Genomic DNA, 19178 nt, shown 5'->3' on the forward strand with positions numbered 1-19178 from the left:
GGATTACACTAAACACTAGGCACAGTACTGAGAACTCTGAGATAGCTATCATTCAAATTTCTTTCATTACACATTCTAAGAGCCAAATTTAAATGTATTGACCCAGAGTCATCAAACTAAAGCACTAATCGTAAAGACTACCTTTCGATGCATTATTTTGTATTAATGCTTCAGTAGCTGAACTCTGTACACTTCTGAGTAACCCCAACACATTCAATAAGAATTTGCAAAGAGAAACAAGTGGAACAGACAATCATTCAAATTCCCCACAGTTAAAAAAAAAAGGGGGGGGGGGGGAAGAAGTTGCAAATCAGAATCTGTTTCTTGTTTTATTTAGAACTATAAATAATTTAGAGTTAGATTAGTAATCAACAGATCTCCAAGTTGATTATGTATGTAAACAGATTAGAATAAATTCGTAATGGACCAAAGTAGTAACTATTGGTAAAGAGCAGGAAAAAGACTTGAAAGTGTTCTTGTGACTAATTGTGTAGTTACTGTAGCAACTCTTTTGAGGTATGTCTTTTATCTTCCAGAGGAAATAACCAGTGTAAGTTTAGCTTTGCCATCTCCAAGCAGAGCAAAAGAGAAAACATTCTAGACACAGCTTGAAACTTTTCTGGGAACTATACAAAGCATGGTTGAATTATATCCCATCCGTAAGTCCCACTGGAAAATAAGGGCACCATTTCATCTAAGGCAGCTAAGTTCTGATGTCTGCAGCATTATATAATGAAGACAAACAGCTATAACTGAAAAACTTTCTAGAAAAATAATGAACAGCTATGAAAATGGAGCCACTGGAGCGATCTAAAGAAGTCTGCAAGTCCAAACTGAGTTTCGTTGCAAACAGCTGAACAGGGAAGGAGGGGAACTCTCTCTTTAGAAAGAACAGTATAAAATGTGTTGTATCCTTAAAAACTACTCTGAAGATGACAAGAAAAATGACAAAAGAATAAGCATTTACAGTCATCAATATGTTTGAATGAGAAATTAAAAACAATAATTAAAAATACAGTAATTAAAGTATCTAGAAAACCAACACACAGCCTACTAAGACTATGAAGAAAACTGTATTTAGTCATGAATAAAGGAGATTTCAACTGACAACCTTTCAAAAGGTCTTTTAGCAAGTTGCTTGCACAAAGTCTACTAAAGAAGCCAAGGTGTGCTGCATGGAAGATCAGCTAAGACACAAAACACAGCAACAACTGTGTCACTGGGTATTTTTAAAATGAAGAGTTTAAGGACATTCAACAGTAAATTTGTGCAAGATCAACCTATCAACTATTAAATCAAACAATGCAGGTAAAACCTGTAGTTCAGTAAGTTCCTAAACCAAGGATTTCTGGGAATGGGTATGGTTATTTTCTGAGCTGGTATTATCTGACCCCTCTATATTTCACTGCTTCCATACACTTCTCCTAAGAAATCTTTGTTAAATATTACCGGAGAGGATAATGGCATAACAGACCATCAGCCCTACCCAGGATGGCAATGCTGATGCAAGAGCAGCCTGCTAAAGCAAGAACCATGCACTGTAATAAAATTGTATTTGCCATGAAAGGGTAGCATAAGAAATAAAATACTTATATGCAGAACAAACTGCTCTGAGCTCCAAAATACTGTTCTGAAGTAAAGAACAAGAGAGATGATTCTTCAGTCACATGAGAAGTACTGCCTGTAAGCCACAAGAAAGGTACACCTGGTCTGCAGTCTGAACTCTCTTTATGGATCAGAATTAATATTCATCTGTTTATACCAAGAGGTTCAGCTGAAGACTTCCTAATGGTTGTATTTTCTGTATAAAACGCTGGAGGATACACATGACCTTTTGTTACAATCTTCTGTGATGTACACATCTGGCTTGAGAAAACAAACTGTTCTCTCTCCTAACTAACAATAGCATCCCTTCATCCTCTCTGCACTCATGGAAATCAGGGGGACAGACACAGCAGATACCATTCCTGGTTGCACTAGATAATCACTGACAAGGCCTTGTTCAGGTGTCCCTGGTTTATCCACAGCGGGCAGGGGTTGAATTCTACAGAATGGTTCACTAACTACACTCTCAGGGTTGAAAATTAAACTTTATTCACAGGCACACCTAGAGTTCACTGAAGAATCACTGACCACACAGATGTGGTTGGTCTCTTTCTTGGATTAAGAGAGTTAACTGGCTGATGCACAGGTTTGGGCATGTAATGTCCTGTGTCTTGGGTATACACTATTGTACAACAGTGGTACCTCTATAAATATAAAATAAAGAAATAATACATGGCTAGTGTTATCTCCAGTAAAGGATAGAAAAGAAGGTAAGATTCCATCTTTCCAGCTCTTGTGTAGACACTATTAATGACACAAAACATGTTTTGGCCTACCTTACCCATCACATTCTTTCACGCTGATCGTAATACATCTTTTTTGCACATAACCCATTATTTTTCTGGAAACTTGTTACTGTAGAACAGAAACTGACACCAAGAAAACTAAAAATGGAGGGATGAGACAAAAATGAGTATCTAGACTTGTGTATGGACATGATTTCACAAGCCCTCGTGAGTTGCAGGCAGGAGCAGTAAATATTAGCATTTCCTCCATGCTGTGCAAGGTTCATAATTTGCTGCAAAACAGAGGAAAGTCAAGACATTTTGCAGGTGTTCACTAGCATAAAATTTTTCCATTACTAAATATGCTGATTTTTTGAGTTATCATTTTTTGAGATCTCATAAGCAAGGTAGATTTTTCTGATCTTCAGTTGACACACATACACGTGGTGTATGTACATCTACTTTGTCTGTTTTAAGTTCAACCTTCCTCTGTAGCACTCAGTGTTACTTGCTAACAAGGGACAAGTACTGACATAAAAGGACTGTGGTATAATTCAGCACACCTATTCTCAAAACCCTCTCAGCATTCACCAAATACATGAAAAACAAATAGTAAAACTGAGTGTGTATTAAGGAAACTTTAAAAATACAATGACATTTCAAAACCCCCACAAGTGGTCATTTCCTGCTTAGCATACAAAAAATAAGAGGCACAATGAAATACTAGTACCTTACCTGTTCTGTATTAAAGCAATGACTTGAGAATATGTCTTCCCAATAACACTTTCCCCATTGACTTTTATAATTCTGTCACCTGGAAAGGGAAAAGTTATAACTGAAATATAATTTGTCCAGACATTTTTTAAACAGTTATTTTGTACTTCTGTATCCCATAATAAAGAACACCAATATAAATTCAAGGTTAGTCTTCCTTAAAAGTAAAAAAGAAAAGATGCACAATACAACTACATGTAACCATACACAGGACATAAAATTTCTACTCTTTTCTCAGAACATGTTCAGATGTGCACCTTACCCTAAGCTTCCAAATGACTCACCTAGAAAGTCTTAGAAAGAAAATTACAAGCAGGTTTAAGCTATACCAGAGGCTCACTTAGGTATCCCATCTTCAAAACAAACCTGTTGATGTATGGTAACACATACTGACAATTCTGCCTGATTCTTAAGCAAATCAGAAGTAGACATTTCATGCCAGCACTTAACCTCAAAATAAAACCAAACTTTTAACTCTCCTTTAATAGCAGTGCATACTGCAATTTTGTACTTCTTCCTTATTAGAAATAAAAAACAGACCTTCTGAAAGCTCCAATTTCCTCCTTCGTCAGAATAATCAGTGCTGTTTTCAAGACATTACTGTGTTCAGTGTGCCCTGGACAACTGTAATGGGTTATTTCATATCCATATAGTTCAATCTTTAGATCTAACATCACTTTTGAAAGATTTCTTCAGATAGTTTGTTGCACCTTCCTCATTAAGAGCCTCATATACTCTCACAAATAAACTGTCAAATCTATTGTGCAGAGCATTTTGTAGCTTTTGATGAAAAACCTATCCCATTCCTTCAAGTAAATGACATTTAAAGTCATCTCTGATCTGAAGAGCAGAAAGTTATCTTGAATTTACTAATGAGAAGGAAATGGTCTAAAGCTAGGTAAGGAGCTTTGGAAAGCTGCTAGAGATAAAAGAGCTGAAAGAAAGGACCCATGCAAAGTAAGCCAGAGAGAATGGCTTTTTTAACATTGCTTTAGAAACCGAAAGCCCTTTCCCTGTTGCTGGCAAGATCAAATTAAAGCAAGGAAAAAGCTGTTCACTCTAAATACTCAGCCTGACTTGGGAGAAAATAATGCTTTAAATACTTGTGCTCTGTGGAGTTTCCCTTTACAGACCCTATGGATTTACAAACTACATGGATCTTCTGACATTTTAATTTGGTCTGTGCTCACAATGTTAGGGTAATACAAATAAACTGGTGCAATATTTTGAACTTTATAAAAGTTTACATATTCCCTTTAATTCATTGGTTACTGCCTTTTTCCTTGACTGAAAGAACTCTTTTGTGTCTCTTGCTTCTTAAGGGATGAAAGAAAGCTTGGTGGCAACATTTAATAGCTGCTGGCAACCCACATGCCTGATAGGCACCTGTGATGGATGGCAAACCCTATCCCACTGCTGCACACATGCAGACATGTTACGTAATCAGGGTGAGAAACTGGACTATCCATGGAATCACACCAAAATAAATCCTTTCAAAAAGCTGCAGAAAAAAGGAATGCTACAGTTTATGCCAAAACATATTTTTATTTACAAGCTCTGAGTCCTGTCCTGTTAGATTATATCACAGGACTTCCTCAGAACACACCGAGATCCTTCTCTGGAACTTGAACTGGCTTTTTTCCAGGCTGTTTAAGAACTTGCCCACAGATGTAGATCTTTATTCTGTATTTCCCCTAAAAATTAAAATTAGGAATATCTTTAAAATAGGTCATACCATCTTATCTATACTTGCGCAGCTTTTATTTTTCAAAGAAGCAGACAAGATTATACACAGCAGTGAAATGAGTCTACTTGAAACATGCATCCAGTGGACCCACCAAGAGACCCAGGTGGGACACGCTGTGGAATTCTCACAGGAATGACGTGAGAACAGACAACTCTGCAAAATACAACTTTGCTCCACTTCAGGGACATATAAAGGGGAAGGTCAGGGCCTGTAGTGCAAAAAATGATTTAGAAACGTGAAGGCTTTTTCTAATAGCTCTCCATCAGTCTGGTGGCTCATTAAATACCCTTGATCAAACCAGAAATTACTCTGAATGCACTTAAACCATCTCCCTTTCTACACACATTTTAGTTCTTTATATTCTTGCATATATAAAAGTGACAGCGTGAAAATGAAAACATGGGAAATGTGCATTTCTTTTGGCTGCTTGTATTTCAATATTTCTAACACTTATGCTTGGAACTCAGCAATGTTATTTTTTCATGAAATGCCTCAGAGGTTAAATAGGGGAAGTATTTTCTTTTTATCTCTAACAAACATGATTTCACAGGATTATTTAAAAATATTCAGAACGGTTTGTCTTACATTTAAGATATTGTAACCTACTGCTCAAATCAGCAAGAATATTCCAAGTTTTCTGATGAACAGCAGCCAGGTAAGCTCCTGAAAGAGAGCTCAACTCATTCTGGGTAATGAAGCTTATGCTGAGATTTTCAGTATTACAAAGGACCCTGCAGCAATGAAATAAGAATTGACAAATGTAACTACCTAAACTCATACTCAATTTTCAAGTATTTTCTTTTCTTCAGTGTGATCACAAAATAGTGCCAAGTTATACTAGGAAAAAAATATAGTTGATTTTACAAATTAAGAAATTTAGATGGTGTCTGTATTGGAGATTAAGCAATCTACCTGGCTGATCACTCCCTGAGTGTTTTATAATATAATTTCAAGACAGAGATACAGTAATGTATTTCACCCTAAAACTTGTAAACAAGAAATATTGGCATGACCTAATTAGATATAACTGCTATCAGCAGTGTGTTTAAGAAGAATATTCTAGTAACTAAAAAATGTATTTTTCTCATTTATTTTATCTTCTTTATTCTGGGCTCCTAAAAATCTCTTCTATGACTAAAAATAAAATCATCTCTACAGATTTCATCTCTCTCAATTTGGCAAACACTGAACAGAGCAGAAATTAACATGGCTCCTCTGTACAACTTCAACATATGCTGCGTTTTATCAAGCCAAAACATTTCTTTATATAATATCATCAAAAACAACGAAGTAGCCCTTCCCTGAATAACTACTTAAGTAGCAGTCTAAAAAAACCCAAATTAAATTGCACAAGTAGGATCTGGTACTGCCTTTAAACTGATCATCCTAGAAACTTCACATTTCTTTAGGAGGATCATACAAGCTTATTCCATTCCAGTCAAATGCAGGTGCATAACTGTTTCTAAAGGAAAATATACCAACATTCCATTACTTATACAAGCACAAACCTTTCATAGATTGTAAGTTTTGTCGCACTTTTAAGAAACCTGTGTTTGTAGTGGTATTCATCTGGGCAACTTATCTTTTTATCATCTGTAAGACTTTCCACCCTAACACAAATTTTTCCTTTGAAACTTAAGTAAAGGTGTGAAACACTGCACAAAACCCCTATGTTTTCTGCTCTCCAGTTTGATTAAAAGAAAGACTGAGCAGAATTTTTTCTAACAAGAGAGAGACCTGAACTGTCCCTACTGAATTTAAAGGAGGCAGAATGGAACAATTTAAAGCACATAAACCTGAATGTTTTCAGGTTATCAATTTGTCACAAAGCAAAAGGAATAGGAGCTCACAGGAGTTATTTTCCTCCCTTATCTCCTTCTGTTCACATTTTACCACATGTCTTATTCTTACTATTTTTAAGATAATAAACCAAAAACAATAAGATTGTAATGCCTTAATAAACACCACAGTGCTTTCAAGATGAAAAATCCTGGAGGACAATTTGAAGGAGATTTCAGCTTGTGAATGAAAGAATAAGGTTTAAATGGAAGACAGAACTATATGAAGAAACTTAAATCACGAACATTTGACATCATGTACACAAACATGTCACAGAAGAACAGTACCTGTGCACAGTCCAGCTTCAAAAGCAGGTCCACCCTCTTTAACTTGTTTAACGAATATGGTATCCATTGGCTCCAGTCTATTTCTTTGTTTTCCTGAGGATGGAAGAATATTTAATAGCATTTCATTATACTGCCTTAATGTTTTTACTCTAAGAATATTTTGGGACACAATCCCATTTATACAGACCTACAGAGTAAGAAATAATGATGTAAGCTAAAAAATTAAATTTTAAAATCTTTCTTTAGAAGGAAAAAATGTAACATTGATTTACAGTCCTTATGGAACTGTAACACTGATTTTCTAACAGTGTTTTTCAGATGCTCCAAGATGAAGTAGAAAGTTTTCTTGAAGTTCAAAAAGCAATACATAACTCAAAGTAAATTATAATGTCTGGAAATGCTGTACCTACCCATAAGTACACAACGTGGAAGATAATCTGCAGTAATTAGAAACCATGTAAACCTGTATCTTCTTGCTTTCTCAATACATGCTTAATTTCTATGCTCCCAGAAACACAGGTACCTATGTAACCAAAGCTGAGTAATCCTTAGTTAAGCAGCCACCGTGTTTGAATATCAAGACAGGGGGGAGGTGGGTGTGTGTGCAGTAAAACAAACAAAAACCACAAACAAAAAACCTCCACAGTTATACTGCAGGCTAAAATAGTGTTGCTGTGCTGCATCTGCATACAGCTGGAATAAGTCATTTTACAGCACCTACACACTCCACTTATATAATTTTTATACCAGTGACCTAAAAAAACCCAAAACAAACAAACAAAAAAACCCAAACAAACAAAGAAAAAAACCCAACACAAATCCCGCAAAAAAGCAAACATGCAAGACTCCTCCTCTCCCCCAAATACATTATTTCCAGTCTGCAGAACATTGCAGTGTTATTGGTGTCTCCTGACACCACTACATGGTGCAAAGTGGAGCGCTCACTGAACGGGAGGCAGAACCTGGAAGGTCACAGCCAGATCCACACGGCCTGACAGTGCCAGTGCAGGCTTGAACAGCCCAGTCCCTCCCAACTCCAATCACCGGTTACTACCCTTGTTCCACACTCTCAGCTAAGGAAATGCCACCTTTGGAGGTTTCATAATGAGCCAGCCTGGGGAACTGACATGGTATGAAAGTTAGCTTGGTCTGGGTTGCAGTTTACCAGGAAACGCTGGCATAGTTGAGACAGCAGTTTAAATGCAGAAAAAGAAGGAACAGTAGGAAGGAATAAAGGGATTGCTTAAAACTGGCACTGCTGATAAAAGAAACACTCCCTAGAACTGGAGTATTAGGTTCTAATCACTTCTTCAGTGACTGACCTTTGATTTAGGCAAAAATGGCAATGCTTGTGGCAGTACTTTCCCTACAGCTTTAAATATCCCACCTGGACATATTTAATAAGCCACTGCAATACTTACTGAATATAAATAAAGTGTACCTTATCCCTTTTTTTTAAGTTCAGTTTCCATGTTGGAAAAGCACATTATTTGAAAAACTTTAGTAAATTGCACAGAACCACACTTCCCTCTGACGGATCCACATTTTTCAAATATAAGTTTTAGCCTAATGCCTTCAATTCTGCAACCTCTCAGTATCCTGCCATTTTACCACAAAACAGTTCAACAAAATGGCTTACTCATATGTCTCCAATTGGTCTTCTCAAAGTAATTCCAGATTGTCAGAGAATAATCAAAAAACTGATCTGATAGAGTCAGATAAATACTATATATAAAGCAACTGAATTACAGATCCAGAAACTCCAGCTGGTAGCGCAGTTCCCAAATACTTTAAAATTTGATTAGTGGGACAGAGCTCCAAGACATACAAAATGCTCTTTGTGAACCAAAGTTAATATCTGTCATTTTTAATCTGTAGATTTAAATAGACACTGAACATATGATGAGTCTCACCCCTTAAGAGGCAGTAATGTTTCAGCATGTTTAGAGAAGCTCTAAGAATAATCTACCCGATGCCATGAACAAAAGGTTGTTTCAACCACTTAAAAGAGTGAAGTTAAAATATGGCCTTTTATAGCAACACCAAACATCCTTCCCAGTGCTGCCACTTAATCTTTTACATACAGTCCCAGAAGGGACAAGAAAAATAAAAATAATGCAGCTCACATGGCACATTTAATTTGTAATACAATATCTGATAATTATAACCCAACACCAAGGGGTTACCTCAGCTTCCTTTATAAAATACTCTTAAAAAAATGTTAGTGGCCTATTGCTAGTTTGCTTAGTACTCAAATGCTCCTTTAAACCTTGTCCACACCAGAATATACAAAGCAAGAGGCCAGGAAAATAAAATCACTCCCATTCAGTATCCATCCCAGAATTCCTTTAATACACTTCCCACTTCTGCATAAGAAGGAAATCCTGTAACGATTTTTGGAGACCAGAGACTGCAGGCTTCCCTGACATCTGACTTCTGACCAACCTGCCACCTACACCAAGAGGTCTTTCAACATTACAGGTTCCCGCTTCACATTTCTATTTTATGGACCAATTCAGAAAGCTGATTACCATTAAACTCGGTTCTTTGTCCTACTTGAAGAAGGAGGATATATTGAACAGCCACTCTACTTCTGAAAAAGGTCAACCACCACCTTAAAGATCAATTTACAGGCAAAAAAATTAGAATGAAAGGTTCAAAATGTTGTTTACATTTGCAGGTTCATTTTACAGCTCCGTAACACCCAAATACAAGTCAAGACAAGAAAAAAGCCTAGAACTCTCAAGCTTTGATAAATGAATATATGCTCTTCATTTCTCCTTGATCTTTTACATACTTGGATATGAACCAAATCTTTTTTTTAAATCAGTAGCATATAAGTGAACTTCCTTGAATACATAGCCTCAAAGTGTACATTTATATTCTGAGTTTGAAATGCAAGCAAAGTTAATGTTTTTTGACAGTAGGAGTTAATGATACTTTCTTCAGACCAACTGAGAGGGAATAAATCTTGTAGACATGCACTCAATCATTACAGAAATAAATCTTAGTAAAATGGATAACCTAATAACTCACCTCATGTCTCAGAATTTAACACTACTACACTCCAGTTTAATTGTGCCTAAATCTCCATTTGATCCTTTCCACATCCAACCATCAGGCAAAAGCAAGATGCTGTCCAAAAGTGTGAGCCTAAACTTCCCTTCTTCCAAACTCCACCATCCAGAGCAGACTATAACAGTGGAACTTTTATACTAAGTTCTCCAGCTCTGCACTACGTACTGTCAGGATTCAAAATTTCCCTTTCTAATATTGAAAGGCCCGGTTTTTTGGAGCATGCCAGCAATTCCTTACAATGTGATATAACAAAGAACAGTAAAGCAGCTCAGACTGCTGGTCTGTAAGACATGTAACCTCATTTGCCAGTGCTTTTGCAGTGCTCATTGCTGCGTTTGATTTTGCCATATCCCTCCTCCTCCATACTTTTGTAAGCAACTTTATAATTGAGCATCACATTGCAGGTTACCAGCAAATAGGACAATTTCTTCCAGATCTTCAACTGCAAGTGAGAAATAAGACATCACGCACACATAAAAAACAGGCAAAAGTGTGAGCTGCCAATAACACACTCACATGTGAAAGGAAACAGCAGTAGCCAGTATGTTTTTCATAACTCTACGCAAATCTTCTAATTAATCAGCAATTTTCAACCAAATACTACATGCTACCTTCACTAGCCAGTGAGATCACAGTAAAATCTACAAATTAAGATTAGTGTCTTTTTTCAACTGTGGTTCAAATGAATATAAAATAAAATTAAAAACTTTATTCATAATACATATCATAGAGCAATTTATGATCTAACTTTCACACTACCTAGATTTTTGACCTGAGACTACAAGTCCACACTGCCTTAACAGTCTGACAGTAGAAGTGGGTTTCTCATTGCAAAGTTACAAGGAAGCTTTCTTGACAAATGTTTAAGGTGCCAGAAGTAGCAGAAGGTAGTACACTGCACTAGCACAACTACTTCATTTGCAAAACAGTAAAATTCTAAAATGCTCTCTCTCTCCATGGTAAAAGGGAATATAAAAAACAAACAAACAAAAAATTACTACTTTTAAACATAACATAGAAGTAAGACTAGTTAATATTTATAATTGATTTACTGTCAATCTGGGGGTCACAACCAGTAAAACTTCTCTTAACTCCCCCAAACTTGACATAGAAATTAATTCTAGCTTAATCCCCTAAAAAGCTAGTTTAAAATACAGCTGCTACAAAGAACATGAGTAGTATTATATTAAGTGCAGTAGCCATGAGATAAATTAAGGTACTCTTTGCAGACCAGGCAGTATTACTATACTGCTCTGTAATTCACCTGGAAAACAAAATGACATGGTAGAAGTTACACTATCAAATCTACCAACACACTACAACACAACAATAAGCACATCATTTCTCTGTAGTCATTAACCTGTCGATACAAAACACAGTCAGATAAAAACACCTGAGTCATAAAGACTACACAAAAAGGACACTTCCTTGACAACCTTTACATTCTGGAGAGAAAAAAATTTTAAAAAGAAAGAAACAAAAAAGGTAATCCTATGCCGAAGAGCTATTGCTGACATAACTCTTTCTTTCATTTTGACCTGCAGAGCACAAACCTCCAAGTGTTGGGACACAGCAGAACACATACTCTGTTACAAAGTTTCTCCTAAGAACTTATTGCTTAAAAACATGCCATTATCTTCCTAGAGGGGAAGGAAAAAAAAATAAATCTTCTGCTCAAGACAGCTGAACTGTGCTTAGAATTCCTCATAACACAGGTATTGAATAAAGCCTACAGATTTTTGTTAAATAACCTTTCACAGAACATTTTCACTCCCAGCTCTATGCTCAGCAGACAGTAAGGGGATGACTTTCATTTTTATATTCAAGAATCGCCAGCCCAATTACCTCAAATCAGTAAATTAAGACCAGCTCTTATGTACATCTTTCTCTGACTCAAGAAGGAAGAATATTCCTCTTGAACATGAAGATCTACAAGTATGCTTTTAGATATCCAAGGCACTTGAGCTCCATTGTTTCAACAAGGCTGAGTGGCATGATTCTTTGGGCGCCTTTCAGGCAAAAGGAGGGGAAACAGATAAAGGGGGGCAAATGCTTCAAATTGATTAATGAATCAAAAACTTGCTAATCATTTCCCAAGCTACTTAAAACAAGATTGCTGCATGTATAGCAAAAGTTACACTTACTAACTGAAATTTCACTTAATTAAATATAAATCACAAAACTGTCAGGATTACATTTGACTAAGAGAGTCCCACTGAAGACAATTACGGATACTTTAATCTGCAAATTGAATTTCCTACATAGGAAGCATTTCTCCACTAGCAATCCATTGTAGAAGAGGAGCCCAAATACCCCACCCCAGCCCAACAGAGCTTATTTCACCCACTGTCAAGCACAAAATAACTCGATTGAAAAACACTAACCAAAATAAAGTGCCAAGGATAAGTCTCTGAAAGAGAATAATAAGTAAATAAGAGTTGTTGAGTCATTTAGCATTCAACTCTCTGATACAGGAAAAATACACCCTCATTATTCAAAGCAACCCTGGTATTTTGATTAGGCAACTCAAAGATGGTATTCCTTATTTTGCTCACTTTCCTGTTAAACCATTAGACTAATACAACCTTAACTCAATCTTCCTGGCAAGGTGGGGGTAAAGAGGAAAAAATAACCCGGTGTTGTTATGGAATACATGTAACACAGTCTCAACTTAGTTACAAACCCTCCAAAACTGTGTTTTCCCGTTGCATTATTTGCCAAAAATATTAATTTTTAATTTCTCTCAAATCTAAAATGAAACCTTTTCAAATTTAAAATTTAAGCTCTGATTAGTCTAGAGCATTTGCTTTAGTTCTTAGATAAGCATAGGCCCATACGATTTATAGCTGTTGTAGTGAACCTACAGTCTCCCTTAAATGCATGGAAATTACACTTTGTGTTTTTATTAAAATTCAAAGATGATTTGAACTCAGCAGTAATCAATGAGAAACATTATGTATGTGACAAGTTGGAAGGTCAATCCACCAGATATTCTGGATGAACTATAAAGGAGCAAAGAATCCTCAGGCTGTGGTCTCAGTAGAAAACTAAATGAGCCTTCTTTTAGCATTCTCAACATTTGGGTGTTAAAAATTGCTAGATTAAAGAGGGCAATTTAGGATAGTGGCACTATCCTAAAGCATTAGTCTGTTGCCTTTTACTCCTAATTCTATTATCATACACCTTAGACCATATCACCCCAGCAATCTATGACCTTTCAATACTTCCTTTCAACATTCATTTTCTTGTTCCTTATCAACCTTGTTCCCATCATCACAGGCACAAGATGTTTATTCGTAACAGATAGAGCCAATAGATCATGATGCTAAAAAGGATGGGATTAAATTAAATCCTGGGAGAACACTAACTACATTATAGAAATCAAGAGTCTGTTTAAAGAAATGAAGCATCAAAACTCCAGGCCTTATGTAAGCTGCAGTAAGGAATAAAAAGCTTTTCCTGCATTTTTTCCACCCTTCCCCCCGAAGGCTCTGCATCATCACAGTAGACTTGCAGAAGTGAAGAAGCCCAAATAATAAATTGGATCTATTTAGCTTAGACAACTGAAGGGTAGAAACTTTAACCCATATTTAGGCACATCAAAAAAAATAGCCTGGTGATCAGAGTTTAGTGTTCTAGAAATCTCAGTGAAAACAGATGTTTAAAATCTCATTAACAGCTCATTTTATGTGAAAATGAGCTGCTATTTGCTATAGATACTTCTACACTGAAATAGAGATTAACATATGACAAGTGAGAACATCATATTAAAAAAAAAAAGATACTGGATTATAATGATACTGGAATCCCAGGTACTCTATTAAACACAAAATAGCTTAGTTCTCATGAAATACCAAATTTCTTTTAGTCTCATTTCTTTATGCTTATCACTGTTTACTTTAAGCATGGCCACCAAGCCAAACGTTTTTGAAGAAAAACCTGTTTGGGGACAATACACAAGAACTACCAACCAATTTCATATGTATTAAACTTGTATTTTGGCATCTAGAGTTTTAAATAATGTTTGAAGGACAACAACATATAGAATCATACTTAGTGCACAGTGAAACAGCATAGAGACATTCTTCTCCAGCACCATTTACCACATTTTGACAATGCAAGTTTTTAAGAAATAATACTACGGTTTTTACTAGGTGTAGGTATTTTTCAGTATGTCTCCAAATATTCCTAATATGCTCTCTTGGGAGAGTTTTACCTGTGAGATACCACTTAAATGAATAACTGCATACTGAAAAAGGGCAATTTCAGAAAATAAGAATACTTTTTTGAGAATGGCAAATCGTCCTCAAAAAACATTAAATAAATATTCCAGGTTATTTCTTGGAGTAATAACTACAAGAAATACTTAATATAGGTTGGTAAGTATAACAGAAATTCTCAAGAAAACAGTGATAAAAGTTTCCAGTCAGAGACCAAAGAATCCACTGTGGAAGATCTGCATCTTCTGATAAGGTGCACCTCTTAAAGCAGCATTTTAATGACTTAGCTTAAGGTCAACAACCTGATGCAGCAGAAGCATGAGAGAACTGAAGACTTTAAAATAGTAACTACAGAATATTTAGGGTAAATCTGTTGTGATGCCCTTCCAGCAGAAAGGGTGCTAATGTTCCCATGGAGGAGCAGAACCTGCATATGTGAATCTTCCACCACTGGTCTCAGGAAGCCTTGGCTACTTCTTCCATTAAAGGGCAGTAGCAGACAACCACCAAAACACTGCCCACATGGGGTCTGCCCACAAATCCTGATCATAAGCTCTAAGCCAGCTCCCCATCCATCCTAAGCCAGAGCTCCATGCATCCCTGCTGCTCTCTCACAACTTGACCAGAAAAAAAAAAAAAGCCAATCTCCACACTCGTCCCAACCTGTCCTTCCCAAAGTGCCTGTACCCACCCCCTGCAGCACCCTCGCCCTCTCCTGTTGGATATCCCACACCCTTTCTGTGATCCCAGTGAGATCACAGCGCTGCAACTGAGTGCAGATCTCCAACTCCTGGTTGTCCCCCAGGTTGCATGTGTGAGTGCACACTGGCTCCAGAGAGGCCCTGAAAAAGGCACGAGAGCTCTCCCCACCATGTTGTCCTGCAGACACCCTTATCCATGTGCATACACTTAAGGTGGTTCACCTTTGTCCCAACTGTTGACAATGAGGTGTCTCCTGTCCACTGCATCCTAACCCCTTTGCTTGACAACTCAATCCTGCTTCTTGGCCACCACCTCCATGCCAGTTTAGAGCTCTCCTGGACAAATCCACACTACCTCTTACTCTAAATGCTTTGAAACCTTACTGCTTATCAAAAGTAAGATTAATGCAAGCCATGAGCATGACCTAATTATATACTGAATTCTACATCAGAATATAAGACCATACAAAAATATTTCTTTCACTGTTAGAATATATCAAATCTGGTACACACTTTTATCTTCTGCCCTCTAGGCTTAATTAGGTACTCTGCTCCTTCAGAAAAAAATATTCAAGTGCTCTCAATAAAAGGCAATAGCAATAGAGATGTTTTTCTCCCATGCACCTAATCAAATATATAAATGCTGAATCTGATAAAAAGCCTCAAGGTAAGCTTAACCTACAAAAAGGGCAAAGCAAAAGGGCAAAATCTTCACTGAAAACTGATAAAAAAAGATACTTTTGCACTGGTACACACTGCTTCACAAAAATCAAAAGCCTGAATCCCCTTGGCTTAGTCTTTCAGACAGAAAAGCCCAAGTGAATTACGTGAATTACCATTTACAAGCTTCAAAAGGAGAGTGTTTATCAGTGGGATATTTTTCCCGTTCCTCGCGGCAGGGCAGGTTTTCCAAGCTCGGCTGCAATGCCGGAATGCGCCACTGGGTGTCTCCAGCGCACGGCCCCGCCGCTCCCATGTCCCGGTGCGCAGGACTCAAAAGAATCCTTCTAATAACCCTTCCTTCACAAGAACGTGGGGCCTACCTGCTGTCGCTGAATAAACGCCTCTTTTGTGAACATGCAAAAAGAGATGTGCGCTTTTCCTGATCTTCTCCCCACGAGCTGCCTACTCAGCTCATTCGGGAACAGGAGCAACTTGCAGCAATGTAAATGGAAACCGTTTCACCCCTCTCCACCCCCAAGGATCACACTTAAACGCTGGAGAAAAATGTCTTACAGACTTTGTCCCATTTTGTTATTTTTAAAGGTGTAATACACAGAACTGGAAGATGAAGTTGTACTGGCACCTCCATCCTCTGCCCCACAGTCATCTCTTCTCTTTTCAGGAGCACAAGTCAAACCTGCTCTCCTTAGTGAGAACGCTGTTACCTTTCAGAGCCCTTTGTGCCCTCTGATCTCTATTTCAAGGCATACAACATACCAGGCTGCCATAAATAAGCAATAGTTGAGCCATGATTCATAGTTCAAGTAGCTACACAAAAATTTCCATAAAGTAATCTTGTTCCCACCTGCACAGGTCTCAGAGTGAACCAAAGAAATATTTATTTACTGCTGTTCCTCCACTGAAAAATAGATCTCAGATAACATTTTAGATAAACCGAACTATGTTACATCTTTAAATGATTGAGTTCTTCTTGTGAGAAGAAGAAGAATACCACAGAACTTTCTCTAGACCACAAGTGGTATCTTCCATGCTGGTTTGGCACAGATCATCGACTCCCTTCCTTTCCTAAAGGAATCTGCCTTTTCTTTTTGTATGTCAAAACAGATACAGGATGTTTCAAGTTTGGGGAGTGATAAGGAGTAAGAAGAGATTAACTTTTCACTGTGTAATGCACAGGTGATGACAGCCGAGCAAAACTAGGAGGACGAAATGGATGAATCCATCTGCTTCCAAGAGAAAAGTCAGAAAGTTCAAATAAATATTTCCCATAATGCTTCTAATATATCACAGCTACACAAAGAAAACTGAAACAGAAGTTCAGAAATGTCCTCTGTCTTCCAACTAAACACAGGTATTTGAAAATACACTGAAACCAGGTACCATTCTGTGCTACAAACCATAACCCACCAGTAAAGCAAGCACTCAGCCCATGCTGCTACCGAGCTTTGAGCAGGTTTGTCCCCAGGAAGCTGCACTGCTCTGCCAGGTGAAACACAAACTGAAGCCCTGCACACTGTACTCACAGTGCAGCTGATCCCACCTCCCCCACGCACCTCCCTGCTGTGACAGACAGAAAGTGGGACTGGGCTCCCAATCTGAAAACCCAATTTCCTTGAATCAATACATTTTTCACCCTTTTAAGGAAACATTAAGGGATCAGCAAAATGGATGCATGGATGAGAAAACAGCTAATACCAAAGAGAAATTTAAGTTAACTGGGATGGAAATACAGAATAAATTTACAAAAAGTAAGTTAATGTGTGAATTAAGATAGAGAGCAGACACAGATAATGTGAGAGGGAGAAAGCTATAAAATGGAGTAGAACTGACTGGCATAACCTAGAAATAAGTGACTAATCAATGAGCTTAATGCTCACACTGAAGTGAATTCAAGTTTCAGACTCTTAAGTAGTGACTGAAGTCTATTACACAGATGAAGCATTCAATATATTGGATCTATGAGAGAATAAAACCAAGACATACCTTGTCTATTCCCATTCTCTTCATCCTAAGGAGGAAGAAAGAGTGCATATTAAAAATTCAATAAATGGAAAAAAATGCATAGGCATCTATTAGATACAAAGACTTGAAGTGAACTTGTAAGGTTAAGTCTGTATTCTGGTACCTCCTACTTTTTCCACAACTATTCAACTTAGAGAATTAAGGCTTTTATTCTGAGAATGTAGAGCAGTAGCTATTTTAAAAACAACTTTAAGCACAATCCTATGAAACATCCCCCCAGAAACAACATGAACAGCATGATGTGAAAGCAAATGTACCAAAACACATGAAACGCTGCCATGAAGCCTAATACTGCACTTTGTGTTCTTGCAAGCATGTCTCACCCCGAAATCCAGGCAGGAAAGGTTACACTTTAATTATCTAAGGATTCAAAGCTAAATAAGCAAGAGATACAAAATATTTTGAAAGCAAGGTCTGAATATGGTTTCCAAAATTTGAATATTTCTATTTCTAAATCACTATTTAGTAATAGCCTTGAAGAGTCTCCTTTTGCTCATTGAACTATATATACATAATCATAACTACCAGGCATCACTGACAGTCCTACAAAACAACACCACAACCAAAAACCCAACAAAACAAACAAACAAACAAACCCAACAAAAACCCCACCCCAAAACAACAACAAAACACAAAGACCCAACAAAAACACAAACATACAAAGAAACCAACCCCTAACCACACCCACCCCCTGAAATCATACAACTAGAAAGTACTGATGGAAAATGGCATGCTCAAACAAATAAACAAAAATATTACTTTAATACTTTCTTGTCAATATTTTAGTATGAATGAAAGATCGTGGTAATCTTGTCTACAAAATTCTACAATTTAAGAAGCACAATTAAGTATGGAAATACTTGCGTTCTGAACTGTAACCTTCATGGAGCAACAAATGTTCAATCTAAATACAATTTCTTAGACTAATACGTATTATTTATAAAGTATTTCTAACTGTTCACCTCAGCTAATTAGAACAGCTTTGTCCTGAAGGAAAGAAGGAGCAAGGAGGTGATCACAGAAATAATTTTCACCTGAATAATTTCCTCCTACTTTTAAATGGACTAATTCCAAATTTCTAGGTATTTTGCATTTGAAGACAAAACACTATGTTTTTCATTTTAAATATTCTCAAGGCAACTATACACTGAACTAAGCAATCCATTCAAGAAAGAAAGACCTGAAGAAAGAGAAGGAATAAGACCTGGATACAAACACTATACAATCATGAGGATGAGACCAATCTGTCCTAGGAGTAATAGATTTCTTGTGACACATACAAAAGTTCTGTTGGAGCTTTCTAAGATACTATGGAAAGGTAACTTTAAGGAAGAGAAAAGCAATAAAAGAACTCCCCCAAACCTGAAACATTTGAGTTAACAGAAATCTGGCACTCATCCTACTTTGAGAAAGCCATGATGATTATCACTGCCACCAAAGCAGTGTATTCCCTAAGCTGGAGAGTCCTCTCTGCTCTCTGCTTTGGTAACAGGGGC

General features: G+C 37.1%; 1 protein-coding gene across 3 annotated transcripts in view; it reads right to left on the reverse strand.

Moving 5' to 3' along the window:
• The window catches only part of ARHGAP21 (Rho GTPase activating protein 21), a 112297-nt gene that overhangs the window by 43307 nt on the left and 49812 nt on the right, over nucleotides 1-19178 (reverse strand). For all 3 annotated transcript variants that reach the window (XM_050320589.1, XM_050320606.1, XM_050320599.1), the window contains 3 exons: nucleotides 17644-17668; nucleotides 6978-7070; nucleotides 3066-3144 (listed from right to left, as the gene is read on the reverse strand). In XM_050320589.1, coding sequence (XP_050176546.1) covers nucleotides 3066-3144; nucleotides 6978-7070; nucleotides 17644-17668 — 197 coding nt within the window. The remainder of the gene's footprint in view (nucleotides 1-3065; nucleotides 3145-6977; nucleotides 7071-17643; nucleotides 17669-19178) is intronic.

This window comes from Myiozetetes cayanensis, unplaced genomic scaffold, assembly GCF_022539395.1.
Source record: "Myiozetetes cayanensis isolate MyiCay16 unplaced genomic scaffold, myiCay2020 scf1, whole genome shotgun sequence".
Classification (NCBI taxonomy): domain Eukaryota; kingdom Metazoa; phylum Chordata; class Aves; order Passeriformes; family Tyrannidae; genus Myiozetetes; species Myiozetetes cayanensis.